Source organism: Schistocerca cancellata, chromosome 9 (genome assembly GCF_023864275.1).
Source record: "Schistocerca cancellata isolate TAMUIC-IGC-003103 chromosome 9, iqSchCanc2.1, whole genome shotgun sequence".
In the NCBI taxonomy this organism is placed as follows: Eukaryota; Metazoa; Arthropoda; class Insecta; order Orthoptera; family Acrididae; genus Schistocerca; species Schistocerca cancellata.
This window is the reverse complement of record NC_064634.1, coordinates 506742476-506756358: the sequence shown is the minus strand read 5'-3', so window position 1 is coordinate 506756358 and position 13883 is coordinate 506742476. Positions and strand designations below refer to the sequence as shown.

General features: G+C 43.7%; 1 protein-coding gene across 1 annotated transcript in view; it reads right to left on the bottom strand.

Annotated features, from left to right (window-relative positions):
- LOC126101533 (uncharacterized) overlaps positions 1-13883 on the bottom strand; it is a 760565-nt gene that overhangs the window by 213616 nt on the left and 533066 nt on the right. Inside the window, exons 6-8 of the mRNA XM_049912174.1 lie at positions 10679-11255; positions 890-947; positions 557-789 (exon numbers count right to left, since the gene is read on the bottom strand). Of these exons, the coding sequence (XP_049768131.1) occupies positions 557-789; positions 890-947; positions 10679-11255 (868 nt within the window). The remainder of the gene's footprint in view (positions 1-556; positions 790-889; positions 948-10678; positions 11256-13883) is intronic.

Genomic DNA, 13883 nt, shown 5'->3' with positions numbered 1-13883 from the left:
AATTCAATTCAATGTTTTTGCTCATTAATTCGTCAGTACTTTATCATTATTATCATAAATAAGCCTCAATGTCGTAAAATGTCAAAATAAAATCTTTTATAGAAATACAATGCTTTCATTATTTAATTAATGCATTATCACGAAATTACCCAAGTAATGTCACGAACTTACCAAGGGGTACCTCGAAATAACCTACAAAATTCTTAGTTGATGAAATCATAAGGTAGAGAAAGTAGAATCAACTAACCATGACACTGTGCATATTGGGTAATACATTTAAGGACAGGCTTACATATGTAATACAGCAGGCTTTCAGAATATTTTTTATGTATTTTAAATTAACTTAATACACAAATCCTCACCAAATTAGCAAGGTTTACCCTACTGACTCATTCCATGACCTTGGAGATTTGCTCCTCTATTAGGTCCTGTCGATCTTGACATGTAAATAAATAATTAAATAAACCAAATATACACTACAGCACCATTCGATTTCCTTGCACCCAACACTTGGTTGAAGCATCCACAAGTCGCACTGTGTAGTGGCACAACTCACCGCAGGCGAGAGACGGCAGAGTCATCTGGCGGAGGAGTGGCGCAGGCAGTCGTGGGCGGCGCAGCAGTGTCAGGGGTCCAGCTGCGGTCTCGCTGCGGCCCACTGCCGGGGCTCGGACTGCTGTCTGCAGAGGCCGGCGTGCTGGCAAACTCTGTCCACTTGGAGACCACAGAGCAACTTACCACGTGCATCGTTGCTAGGGCATCGTCTTCACACAAACAATAGAACACACGCTGCCAATGACAATAGTAGGTCTGCTAAGATCATTAACTCAGGAAAAGCAGTGTATAAACTGATTAGATCGAGGTGGAGTTTCTCAGACCAGTAGCTTACCATAACAACCAACAAAAGAAAGTACAAATGAAAGGTAGATGCAACGCCATTAGTTGTGCTACAGTAATAGGAGAACAGTTCAAATACACAACAATAATCACACGGAAATTGCAATAGCAATAACCTTTGAATGTATTTTTTGTGGTATGGTTTTAACCAAATGTTTCTTGTACCTCATGTGTTAGGGTCCAGGCTGTAGGAGGCTCACATGGTAGTGACCCGGGCAGCAACTTTGGAACAGACTCGCGAAGGAAATTCAGGTAAATAAAGTGCACAGAATTTGTGATGCAGTACTTTAGTTTTCATGAAAAATTTCTCAGTGAACAGATGTAATTCACATTCATGATGGGGCCTCTCACTGAACAGGTGAACGTTAAATGCTATCTGACTTTAAAGACGAATGTTTGTGGCAGGAAAATGTATAACATCACAAGAGACGATCTGTATATGACAACTGATCAGACGTTGTGACTCCAATGAAATACAAAATTCCGTTTCACTACTGTATTAAGGGTAACCATATTTACTAGATTGTGACTAGGAGATTTCCTTGGCAATGAAGCAATCAATCTGAACGAAAGTAATGAGCATGAGTTTACATATGGCAATGGACAAAGTCAGTTACCGTAAAGACTATTGAAATCGTGAATACAGAAAAAAAGTTATGGAAATCAGCTGTGATGGGTGTCACAGAGCAGAAGACACAAGCTAATGTCTGGTACCTGAAAGATAACCACTGAAGGGGGCATATACTGGCGTGTGTTTGTATACAGGGCGTTTATTTTAACTTCACAAAACTAAATGTGTCGAAAATGATGGATCATATGAAAAAAAAATTTGTAGCTGAATGTCAATATTAGGAAATGGGGTATATGTCTGTGCTACAACTGGCCACCTCAGAACCATGCTTCCTGCGTTGGTGTGGCCAACTTTGTATTTTCTAATAGGTATCCCCCATCTTCTCTGCATATTAGGATTCTGCGACAAACAAGTGTACCTGCTTCTTCACTCCAACATAGAATAAAACACGTTGATTCTTGTTTTGTACCGACTGATGTTAATGTCCACACGTGATAGTGGCAGGCGCACATGCCATGGATACCAAAATCAAGGAGCCCAGTGATGAGAGGCTAGGAAACTCACTGAAATCAAGCATCCTGATGGGAACAGAAAGCTATTACATCCACGTCATTGTCTCTGGATCAAGCTTCACGTAATTTCTAGCCAGACATAGAAATTGCTAACCACATTGTGTTGTACAGTGAAATATGCTGCTCTACAATGAATTTCGAACATAAAGATCGACCTTTAAGACACTAAGGTTTGTATTTACATCGTAAATGAAATGAAGAATTAAACGTGTCGCTTATTAATTGTTCGGACCTGAACATTTCATATCCGACTATTACAGCACCATTTACCATATGTGGAAAACAATGGTTTGATTATCTATACGTATTTTTTGGCGTAGATTCAGAACGTGCAATAAAATGGGGGATACCTGTTTCAAAATGCAACATAACCCCATCCACACAGGTGAAGTATATATATATAATGTTGTACCATACTAAGTACAAACACCAGTGTACTGGTTGTTTCTTCTCTGCTTCGTCTCGAAAAGTCTTTGCACAAACACGTCGGAAACCTTATGACCTGATGTTTTCTGTGCACCTGCACAGTCGTAAGTACACCACTAGGTGGACTATGCCTGTCAGTAAACTGTCTAGACTGTCTGTTTCGTGGCCACATCTCCACACATACACACCTGATATGCTGCTGCCCAGAGTAAAAAAAGCCCTAATGATTTGCTCTTGCCAAATGTACATTGGAGTACAAATCAATCTAAAAACATACTACTCCTAATAGCTATGATAAATAGTCTGTGAATGACGCAAAGTTTATGTTCGCAATTACTCATTAACTGAGAAATTAATTCACCATTGACACATTGTGAAGCCTACTGGAGACATTCAAGTTTTTATAACTAGGAATCTGTGTGAAAAATTGATATTATCATAAGCAAGTGGACTAATACGATGTAGTAGTGTATGACACCTGATTCAATAACAAAGATGCTGGTTAGGAATTACAACATGAATGCTGTTTCAGTAATCAACAGTGTTTCCAAACTTTACTTCTGAATAACAGAGATAGAATTAGATTTAAAGCTAATGAGTGTTAGGATACCTGGAAAAGACAGCTGTGGTGTTAAGCATTTCCTTTTTAAAATTTATTTTCATGTTAGGCTGTATGAACACGTGAGTTTGGGACTGAGATATTTCTCACTCAGTTGCGTTTTGTAAACCAGTCAGGCTGCTTAGGCAACTTTATATCAAAGACAAGAATTACAGTTTATAAGCAGCTCATTAACTATGGCATAAATATTTATAAATTTTTAGAATTACGGGGACCTAGACTAATAGGTAGTATTTCTACAGTGAGACCGTATGCAACAAATAATATCTGGATCTGAACATTTCATCAGTGTTGAATTTGTTTGGGGATAGGTCAGTAAGCACAACAGATGAACCACCCAGGAGGAAACAGAGCCGAATTCTTGATATAGCCTTTCATAACTCAGCTGAGAAGTTCAAGCAACACAGGGAAAATCAAGCAGAGATTTGATGGCTGCTACTCAAAGAAGCAAGCAGATATTTTGATCAATAGAACCCCCTCTCAGTATGTGTTATGCAAGGGAGTGTACTTAGCTATTGCATATATCCTGATCAACAACTAAACGGAAACAGTAGGGTAATGTGGATAAGGGCCCCAATGCTGCTGTTTTCGTCTTAGGACTGGCTTTTTGTATCGTGAGGTGGACCCAGAATGTGTAGGAAGTAAGCAGATATACTCTGCACCACATCTGCTTGTGTAAACGTCTGTACTGGAGTCATCTTTTCGTGCTGTGACTGCGAACCACACGCTTCTTGGAACTTATACGTAACTGCATCGATTGGGGAAATTAAGGGAACTTTGTAACACAACTACAGTTTCCAAACATACATCTAGCAAGCAACCAGAAGAGAGATACATGGAAATGTGTAGTACTGATGTGGAACAGTGATTACTCTGTCCATTTGCTTTACTACACCTACCCGGAAGGTTGGCACTTACTGTATGTTAACATCAGAAATCCGACATTGTAAACACGTTGCTGGCCTCCTTGGGCCATACTAGAGTCTGCTACAGAGCACATAGTCCTGGTATTGGGTGACAGACTTGTTCCTCACCTCCCCTATATGCCACATGACGCCATTTATATGTACCTCCTTGTCGGCAGCAGCAGATGCAGTCAACTAAATAAAGATTCTTTTGCATCAACGGGTTAATAGTGACCCTGTACAGGACACACACTTTCATGACCTGGTGTCGGTTTCTGGGTTGAGCTGCACGTAGTTGTGTCCATCACTACAATGGTTGCTGTTCCGTCCATAGTCTACATCTACATCTACATCTACATCCATACTCCGCAAGCCACCTGACGGTGTGTGGCGGAGGGTACCTTCAGTACCTCTATCGGTTCTCCCTTCTATTCCAGTCTCGTATTGTTCGTGGAAAGAAGGATTGTCGGTATGCCTCTGTGTGGGCTCTAATCTCTCTGATTTTATCCTCATGGTCTCTTCGCGAGATATACGTAGGAGGGAGCAATATACAGCTTGACTCTTCGGTGAAGGTATGTTCTCGAAACTTTGACAAAAGCCCGTACCGAGCTACTGAGCGTCTCTCCTGCAGAGTCTTCCACTGGAGTTTATCTATCATCTCCGTAACGCTTTCGCGATTACTAAATGATCCTGTAACGAAGCGCGCTGCTCTCCGTTGGATCTTCTCTATGTCTTGTATCAACCCTATCTGGTACGGATCCCACACTGCTGAGCAGTATTCAAGCAGTGGGCGAACAAGCGTACTGTAACCTACTTCCTTTGTTTTCGAATTGCATTTCCTTAGGATTCTTCCAATGAATCTCAGTCTGGCATCTGCTTTACCGACAATCAACATTATATGATCATTCCATTTTAAATCACTCCTAATGCGTACTCCCAGATAATTTATGGTATTAACTGCTTCCAGTTGCTGACCTGCTATTTTGTAGCTAAATGATAAAGGATCTATCTTTCTGTGTATTCGCAGCACATTACACTTGTCTACATTGAGATTCAGTTGCCATTCCCTGCACCATGCGTCAATCCGCTGCAGATCCTCCTGCATTTCAGTACAATTCTCCATTGTTACAACCTCTCGATACACCACAGCATCATCTGCAAAAAGCCTCAGTGAACTTCCGACGTCATCCACCAGGCCATCCATGTATATTGTGAATAGCAACGGTCCTATAACACTCCCCTGCGGCACACCTGAAATTACTCTTACTTCGGAAGACTTCTCTCCATTGAGAATAACATGCTGCGTCCTGTTATCTAGGAACTCCTCAATCCAATCACACAATTGGTCTGATAGTCCATATGCTCTTACTTTGTTCAATAAACGACTGTGGGGAACTGTATCGAACGCCTTGCGGAAGTCAAGAAACACGGCATCTACCTGTGAACCCGTGTCTATGGCCCTCTGAATCTCGTGGACGAATAGCGCGAGCTGGGTTTCACATGACCGTCTTTTTCGAAACCCATGCTGATTCCTACAGAGTAGATTTCTAGTCTCCAGAAAAGTCATTATACTCGAACACAATACGTGTTCCAAAATTCTACAACTGATCGACGTTAAAGATATAGGTCTATAGTTCTGCACATCTGTTCGACGTCCCTTCTTGAAAACGGGGATGACCTGTGCCCTTTTCCAATCCTTTGGAACGCTACGCTCTTCTAGAGACCTACGGTACACCGCTGCAAGAAGGGGGGCAAGTTCCTTCGCGTACTCTGTGTAAAATTGAACTGTTATCCCGTCAGGTCCAGAGGCCTTTCCTCTTTTGAGCGATTTTAATTGTTTCTCTATCCCTCTGTCGTCTATTTCGATATCTACCATTTTGTCATCTGTGCGACAATCTAGAGAAGGAACTACAGTGCAATCTTCCTCTGTGAAACAACTTTGGAAAAAGACATTTAGTATTTCGGCCTTTAGTCTGTCATCCTCTGTTTCAGTACCATTTTGGTCACAGAGTGTCTGGACATTTTGTTTTGATCCACCTACCGCTTTGACATAAGACCAAAATTTCTTAGGATTTTCTGCCAAGTCAGTACATAGAACTTTACTTTCGAATTCATTGAACGCCTCTCGCATAGCTCTCTTCACACTACATTTCGCTTCGCGTAATTTTTGTTTGTCTGCAAGGCTTTGGCTATGTTTATGTTTGCTGTGAAGTTCCCTTTGCTTCCGCAGCAGTTTTCTAACTCGGTTGTTGAACCACGGTGGCTCTTTTCCATCTCTTACGATCTTGCTTGGCACATACTCATCTAACGCATATTGTACGATGGTTTTGAACTTTGTCCACTGATCCTCAACACTATCAGTACTTGAGACAAAACTTTTGTGTTGAGCGAACAGGTACTCTGAAATCTGCTTTTTGTCACTTTTTCTAAACAGAAAAATCTTCCTACCCTTTTTAATATTCCTATTTACGGCTGAAATCATCGATGCCGTAACCGCTTTATGATCACTGATTCCCTGTTCTGCGTTAACTTTTTCAAATAGTTCGGGTCTGTTTGACACCAGAAGGTCTAATATGTTATCGCCACGAGTCGGTTCTCTGTTTAACTGCTCAAGGTAGTTTTCAGATAAAGCACTTAAAAAAATTTCACTGGATTCTTTGTCCCTGCCACCCGTTATGAACGTCTGAGTCTCACAGTCTATATCCGGCAAATTAAAATCTCCACCCAGAACTATAACATGGTGCGGAAATCTACTCGAAATATTTTCCAAATTATCCTTCAGGTGCTCAGCCACAACAGCTGCTGAGCCAGGGGGCCTATAGAGACATCCAATTACCATGTCTGAGCCTGCTTTAACCGCGACCTTCACCCAAATCATTTCACATTTCGGATCTCCGTCAATTTCCTTCGATACTATTGCACTTCTTACCGCTATAAACACGCCTCCCCCTTCACTGTTCAGCCTGTCTCTGCGGTATACATTCCAATCTGAGTTTAGGATTTCGTTACTGTTTACGTCTGGTTTCAGCCAACTTTCTGTCCCTAGTACTATATGGGCGTTGTGATCGTTTATTAACGAGAGCAGTTCTGGGACCTTTCTATAGACGCTCCTGCAGTTTACTATTAGCACATTAATATTGTTATTCCCTGTTGCATTTCGCCTACTCCTATCTTGCCGCGTCTCAGGAGGCGTCTTGTTGGGCCTAGGGAGGGGATTCTCTAACCTAAAAAACCCCCATGTGCACTCCACACGTACTCCGCTACCCTTGTAGCCGCTTCCGGCGTGTAGTGCACGCCTGACCTATTCAAGGGGACCCTACATTTCTCCACCCGATAGCGGAGGTCGAGAAATTTGCACCCCAGATCTCCGCAGAATCGTCTGAGCCTCTGGTTTAAGCCTTCCACTCGGCTCCAAACCAGAGGACCGCGATCGGTTCTGGGAACGATACTACAAATAGTTAGCTCTGATTCCACCCCGCGAGCGAGGCTTTCCGCCTTCACCAATTCCGCCAACCGCCTGTACGAACTGAGGATGACCTCTGAACCCAGACGGCAGGAATCATTGGTGCCGACATGAGCAACAATTTGCAGTCGGGTGCACCCAGTACTCTCTATCGCCGCCGGTAGGGCCTCCTCCACATCTCGGATGAGACCCCCCGGCAAGCAGACAGAGTGAACACTGGCCTTCTTCCCCGACCTTCTCGCTATTTCCCTAAGGGGCTCCATCACCCACCTAACGTTGGAGCTCCCAATAACTAATAAATCCCTCCCCCCGTGTGCCTGCTCGGACCTTGCTGAAGGAGCAGCCACATGTCCCCTCACAGGCAGAGCGGGCGATGCCACACGGCCAGCCTCCACATTGACCTTCCGCCTCGTGCGCCGCGAACGCCGCTGAACCCGCCACTCCCCTTGGGGAGAGGGTGGCCCAACCGCGCCCGGTACCCGCGAAGATGTCTCGTCAGCAGGGACAGTGGGTGAAGCATGTAACACCTGGGGTGTACCTTGCGACGCACCAGACTCCCCACTGCCGCTACACTCCGAGGCAGCAGCCTGAAGACGGCTGACCGCGGCCATCAACACGCTCAGCTGTTCGCGAACAGTGGCCAGCTCCTCCCGCGTCCGTACACAGCAGTCACACATCCTATCCATCCTAAGGAATCAATTTACTGAAGAGAGTTAATCAACCTTTAACTAGACTGCTAATTCACTAAAGGCGGCCGTTTATTCACTAAACTGTGGTTGCTAGCCACTTCTTGTAGAAAACAATGAAAATAGCACTACCTGTCTCTGGATTGTATTGAAAACAAACACTGACACTACTGGCACTATGGCTGACTAAAGGGACTCTCTCTGACTGTATTCAAACCAAACACGAAATCTATGGAACTATTAATAGCACTCGACAATTAAAGCTTCCTAAAAGCAAAAACACACGGAAGAAGAAGTGACAAGTAAGAAAAATACAGTTGATACTTAAATTATGGTAGCTCGCTGCACAGCAGACGTGAAGCAGGCGGCAGTTACGACGACACTGACACTGACTATGGCTGACTAAAGGGACTCTCTCTGACTGAATTCAAAACAAACACGAAATCTATGGAACTATTAATAGCACTCGACAATTGAAGCTTCCTAAAAGGAAAAACACACGGAAGAAGAAGTGACAAGTAAGAAAAATACAGTTGATACTTAAATTATGGTAGCTCGCTGCACAACAGACGTGAAGCAGGCGGCAGTTACGACGACACTGACACTGACTATGGCTGACTAAAGGGACTCTCTCTGACTGAATTCAAAACAAACACGAAATCTATGGAACTATTAATAGCACTCGACAATTGAAGCTTCCTAAAAGGAAAAACACACGGAAGAAGAAGTGACAAGTAAGAAAAATACAGTTGATACTTAAATTATGGTAGCTCGCTGCACAGCAGACGTGAAGCAGGCGGCAGTTACGACGACACTGACTCAATGTACGTTTTGTTCAGAGGCTTGATACTGGAATCTAAATGACTGCTTGTTCCACACATAGAATTTAATACAACTGATCGTTGCAGGTGAGGTCAACAAAATTTATAAAGCTGTGAAAATTTTGTCTTTTCCTTGATTTTCGTTAGCTACCTGACCTGTTAATGACCGCAGTTCAGTTAAAGTATTAAAATGGTTCAAATGGCTCTGAGCACTATGGGACTTAACTTCTGAGGTCATCAGTCCCCTAGAACTTCGAACTACTTAAACCTAACTAACCTAAGGACAGGACACACATCCATGCCCGAGGCAGGATTCGAACCTGCGACCATAGCGGCCGCGCGGCGCCAGACTGTAGCGCCTAGAACCGCACGGCCACTCCGGCCGGCAAAGTATTAGATGAAGCTGTTACATAAACTTGAGGAAAACATCAAGAGACTCCAGAAAATGGATATCAGTGATCATCTACACTAATGGAGAGGAAATTGCAGTACCAAGCTGAGCTACATAAACGAAAGTTAGTAGGCGTGTTTCTACACCTGAATGATTACTCCATTCAGATTTCATACCTGTCGCATAAGAGTGGCGCCAGTAGCGCCACTATAAGGATGCAAATCAGGTTTGCTTTATATGGGGACTATAACGATCGTGAGCGTTAGTTACCTTTGAGATTGGACGGGCGAGTTCATTGGGACGAAGATGCCATTAACGTACCGCATCTTCAGCAACAATTTGAGCACAGATGGCACCACAGTGAGGCAACGAAATGTTAGAAATTGTTTACAACAAGGATAGCTCCGAGCCAGGCGCCCTGTAGCGTGATTCCACTCACCCCAGACCACCGCCATTTGCGACTACAGTGGGATCAAGCAAGAGCCGATTGGTGGGCAGAGTTGAGGTCTGTCATGTTTTCTGATGGGAGCTGGTTCTGCCTCTGTACCAGTGATGGCGGTTTGGTGTTCAGGAGAAGGCCAGTTGAGGTCCTGAAGCCAACCTGTCTGCATGCTACACGCATTGGACCTACAGCTGGAGTTATGGTCTTTGATGCAATTTTCTGTGAGAACAGGAGCGCCATCGTTGTTATCCCATGGACCCTGACTGTAACTGTGTCAGTCTTTTGATTTGACCTGTTGTGCTGCCACTCATGAACAGCAATGCAGGAGGTCTTTTTCAACAGGATAACACTCGCATACACAACAGCTGTTGTAATACAACATGCTCTACTGAGTGTCAACATGTTGCCTTGATCTGCTCGATCACCGTGTCTCCAGTCGGGCACATATGGGACATCACTGGATGATAACTGCAGCATCATCCACAAACAGCATTAACTGTCACAGCATTGGCCGACCAAGTGAAACAGGCATGGAACACCATCACGTAAATTGACATCGGGTACCTGTACAACAGAATCCATTAACATTTGCATGCTTGCATTCAACATCATGATGGTTACTCCGCTTAGTAGTGTGCCAGTATGTCACATTTGCAATGAGAAATCTGCAGCTTACATTAACCTGTGATGTTAATCAGTTACATATGTTACCTAGACAAATGTGTTCCCAGTATTTCATTGCTCTACATTAATTTGCTTTTGGTGTTGTGATATTGTTTTCCTCTTTGTTCTAGAAAATTTGCACACTAAGTATAATTATTGACTCGGAAATACAAAAGTACTTAGAAATATTCAACACAGACAAGTGGTCTGTCACATGTTTACCTGGCTTCTGCTGGAGAACTCGCGAGCAGGTGACTCAGTGTGACCACTTCTTCTGGCTGAGTGCGCACTGCGTCAGCCCAGCCCCGCGTGGTCATAATCTGGCCGACGTTGGCCTTTATGAAGTTAACGGCGGCCTGCCTGAGGCTGGTGCAGGAGTGCCTGATCGCCAGAACTGCTGCAGCCGCCGCAGTCTCGACGGACAGCTGAGCGGCCATGAGCTGCTCGCACCGAGCCTTCAGGGCCGACACGCCGTATTTATCAGCGGCTGCCAGCAGGTGCGGGGCCAGGCTGGGCAGCTGAGGGGCCTGGAGGGTGTAGAGGTAGGCGACCAGCTGGCGCAGCACCGGGCCCTCCACGTCCGGGACTGCGACCTCACCGGTGTTGGCTTCCAGTGTGTCGTGGCGAAACATGCCGCCAAACACGGGACTTCTATCGGCCAACACGGCCCTGTGCGCCACGAGACGGGTGCCGCCCGCCACCAGTATGACGACTGCGCCGTCCCCTGCGTCCAGAAGGGCGCCCAGGTCCACGGCTGTGGTCTCCATAACCACCTGGGTGGGTTCCATTGTGGATGACTCTGGAACACGGCGACACTCAGCAGCCCTTTCTCCCTGCACCGCAATCTCTATACTTGTATGAGCCACAGGCAAAACAGTGTCGACCGAAAATTAGTAAAGGCTTTGATATCTGGACACTGGGCCTTCACGACATGAATAGGCCAATCTATCTTCTGACTTTAGGAAATGGAGCTTGTGCAGAACCAAATATAAATATGAGCCTTGCAAGCTAAAAGTTCAGAGACCACATTGAGAGTGGGAGGTGTGTGATGGACTTACAACTGACTGTAATCTTAATTAGTTTACAATAACAGATATAGGTACTGACTTAGACACTAACATGCAGCCCAAGTGAGTATGCAATTTACATAAAGTAAGATATTATCATTGCAACGATTCGGGTCAGATGTTTAAAGCACAGACAATAAGTTTGTGCAAATTTTGCAGATGGCACACGAGAAGGCGATCCCAATACTTGTTAGATAGCCAAAGGTTTTTAAAATTCCCTGATGTTTCACCTCACAGAAATGGACAACACGGCAGGTGACGAGATTCTAAGCTGAGTTTCTATTGAACAGTCAAACAACAGTATAAAGAACTACCACACCAAACAAGAGCCACTGTGTTATTGACCATGAGACAATGTAGAGGTATTATGACTGCAGACCAGCGTGTGAATAATGATGTTTTGATTAGATTTGCCCAGAAGCGCATAGGCCTGGACAGGAATAAAATTTAAAAAAGGAGAAATCAACAGAGGTTGTATAATTATGGCACAAGTGTTGCATCTGCTAGTGGAGCAGATTTCATCATATGTAATTTCCTTTGCAGGTAGAAGCAACCAGAATCTGAAAAATCTCTAGTATCATTTGCGAGATGACAAACAACTATCCGTAACAATACCAAGAAATTTTATATAACGTGATTTTCCAAGGTGTGTGGGTGGGGGTGGTGGGAGGGGCAAGAAGGTAGTTCGTGCCCATCATAAAAAATTAAATTTATATTAACAACACTCTTTTGAAGAGGTAAATATGTGTAATTAGGGTCCAGAATTGGACAATACCTAATAAAACACTCTTAGCAATATCAAAGCACCTTCGATAATGTATATTTCTGACTTTCTAACCAATGCAAGAAATATAAGAATCGCACATTTCTTTCAGTGTTGATGACTTTTACTCTAAACGTAATTTTCAAAGAGGTACTTACAAGTAAGTACCGCTCAGAACTTGGAAATACTGACTTCGACTTTCATTGGGAAAACTGACATCTACAACTCTTGACTTAAATTTTTGTGTTAACTGAACTGAAATATTTAAAACATATATGGAATTTGACAGAATTCATTAATAACAACAAATACCTCCTCTAAATATTAAGAACTAAAAAATAAACCTACTAGATAACCCCCCCCCCCCCACCCCACCCACTTGGTGTTGTGAGCTTTAAATCACAGTGCGTAATTCGTTTCCTAAATACTCAGACAAAGTACACAGAAACGTTAAGTGCCGCCTTCTTAGCCATCGTAGACAGATATCAGGCATAAGCTCCTGCATTATAGTGTCAGGAAAAGGAAGTACACCAAGGATTCGGTAAATCGTGCAATGAATATCACTAATACCTCAGACAATTACATTGTTTTCATAATGACTTATAAAGCTGGGGATATCTGTAATTTATGGTTGCCTACACATTCAGGAGACTGAAGCAGATGGGCTGTCCCAAAGGTCTGTAACGTCCTAAGAGGCAGCGAGACTGGAATCCCTCGAAATTGTGAAAACGTCACCAAAAGCCACCCACAAGTTTCTGCTTGTTGTCACTAATGAGCCAGTTCCAGAGCATAACAAATAGTAGAGGCTGCATCACCTACGCAGACGATACAGTAAATACTTGTATAGTATCTGATAGTAGGAGCTAAATTAGAGGTAATTAGTAGGGATGTTTTTGCAAGACTAAGTAATTCGTTGATAGGAAACAAATTTCCAACAGCTGCACACAAAACAGTTTACATATTAGAGAATGTTAGCAAGACTTTAAAAGCCAACAATCAGAATAAATGACCAACCAGTGAACAGGTGAGGATCATCATAAACAGATCTCGGTATAAATATCGATGAGAACGCCCAGTAATCGTGTGTCAGAGAGGCGTTAATATCATCAACATAATAGCAATAAATGGGCAAAGAAGCTTTCAACTGCCTCTAAATGCAACAAGATCACATCACAGTGCAACCTTAGTCGCTATTATGGGCTGTGGATTGGGTGACTCATATAGCCGGAATTTTGACAGTGTGAAGAAGTACCTAGTGCTAGGTGCCTGTAGGCAGGCAACGTCTTGACACCGCCCTGTTCCAGATACCTGCCTGCAGGCGCATAGGGCAACTTCACAGGCTGTCTTTGTAGAGGTACACTATTCAGATTCTCAATGAAGGTGCGCAAGCGCCACCGAAGATGTTGCCAAACTGAAGGGGTCTTAGAGCAGTCCTTTGCTTTTTAATTCACACTTGTGCCAGTCTCTGAGATAACGCCATGAGAGGCGTAGAACAGGGCTTAAAGTGCATAAACACTCTTTGCTGCACTATATCACGTTCAAATTTCCGCAAATAATTTTGATTGTTCCCTAGTGCTTCCAACCTGTGCACGAGAGA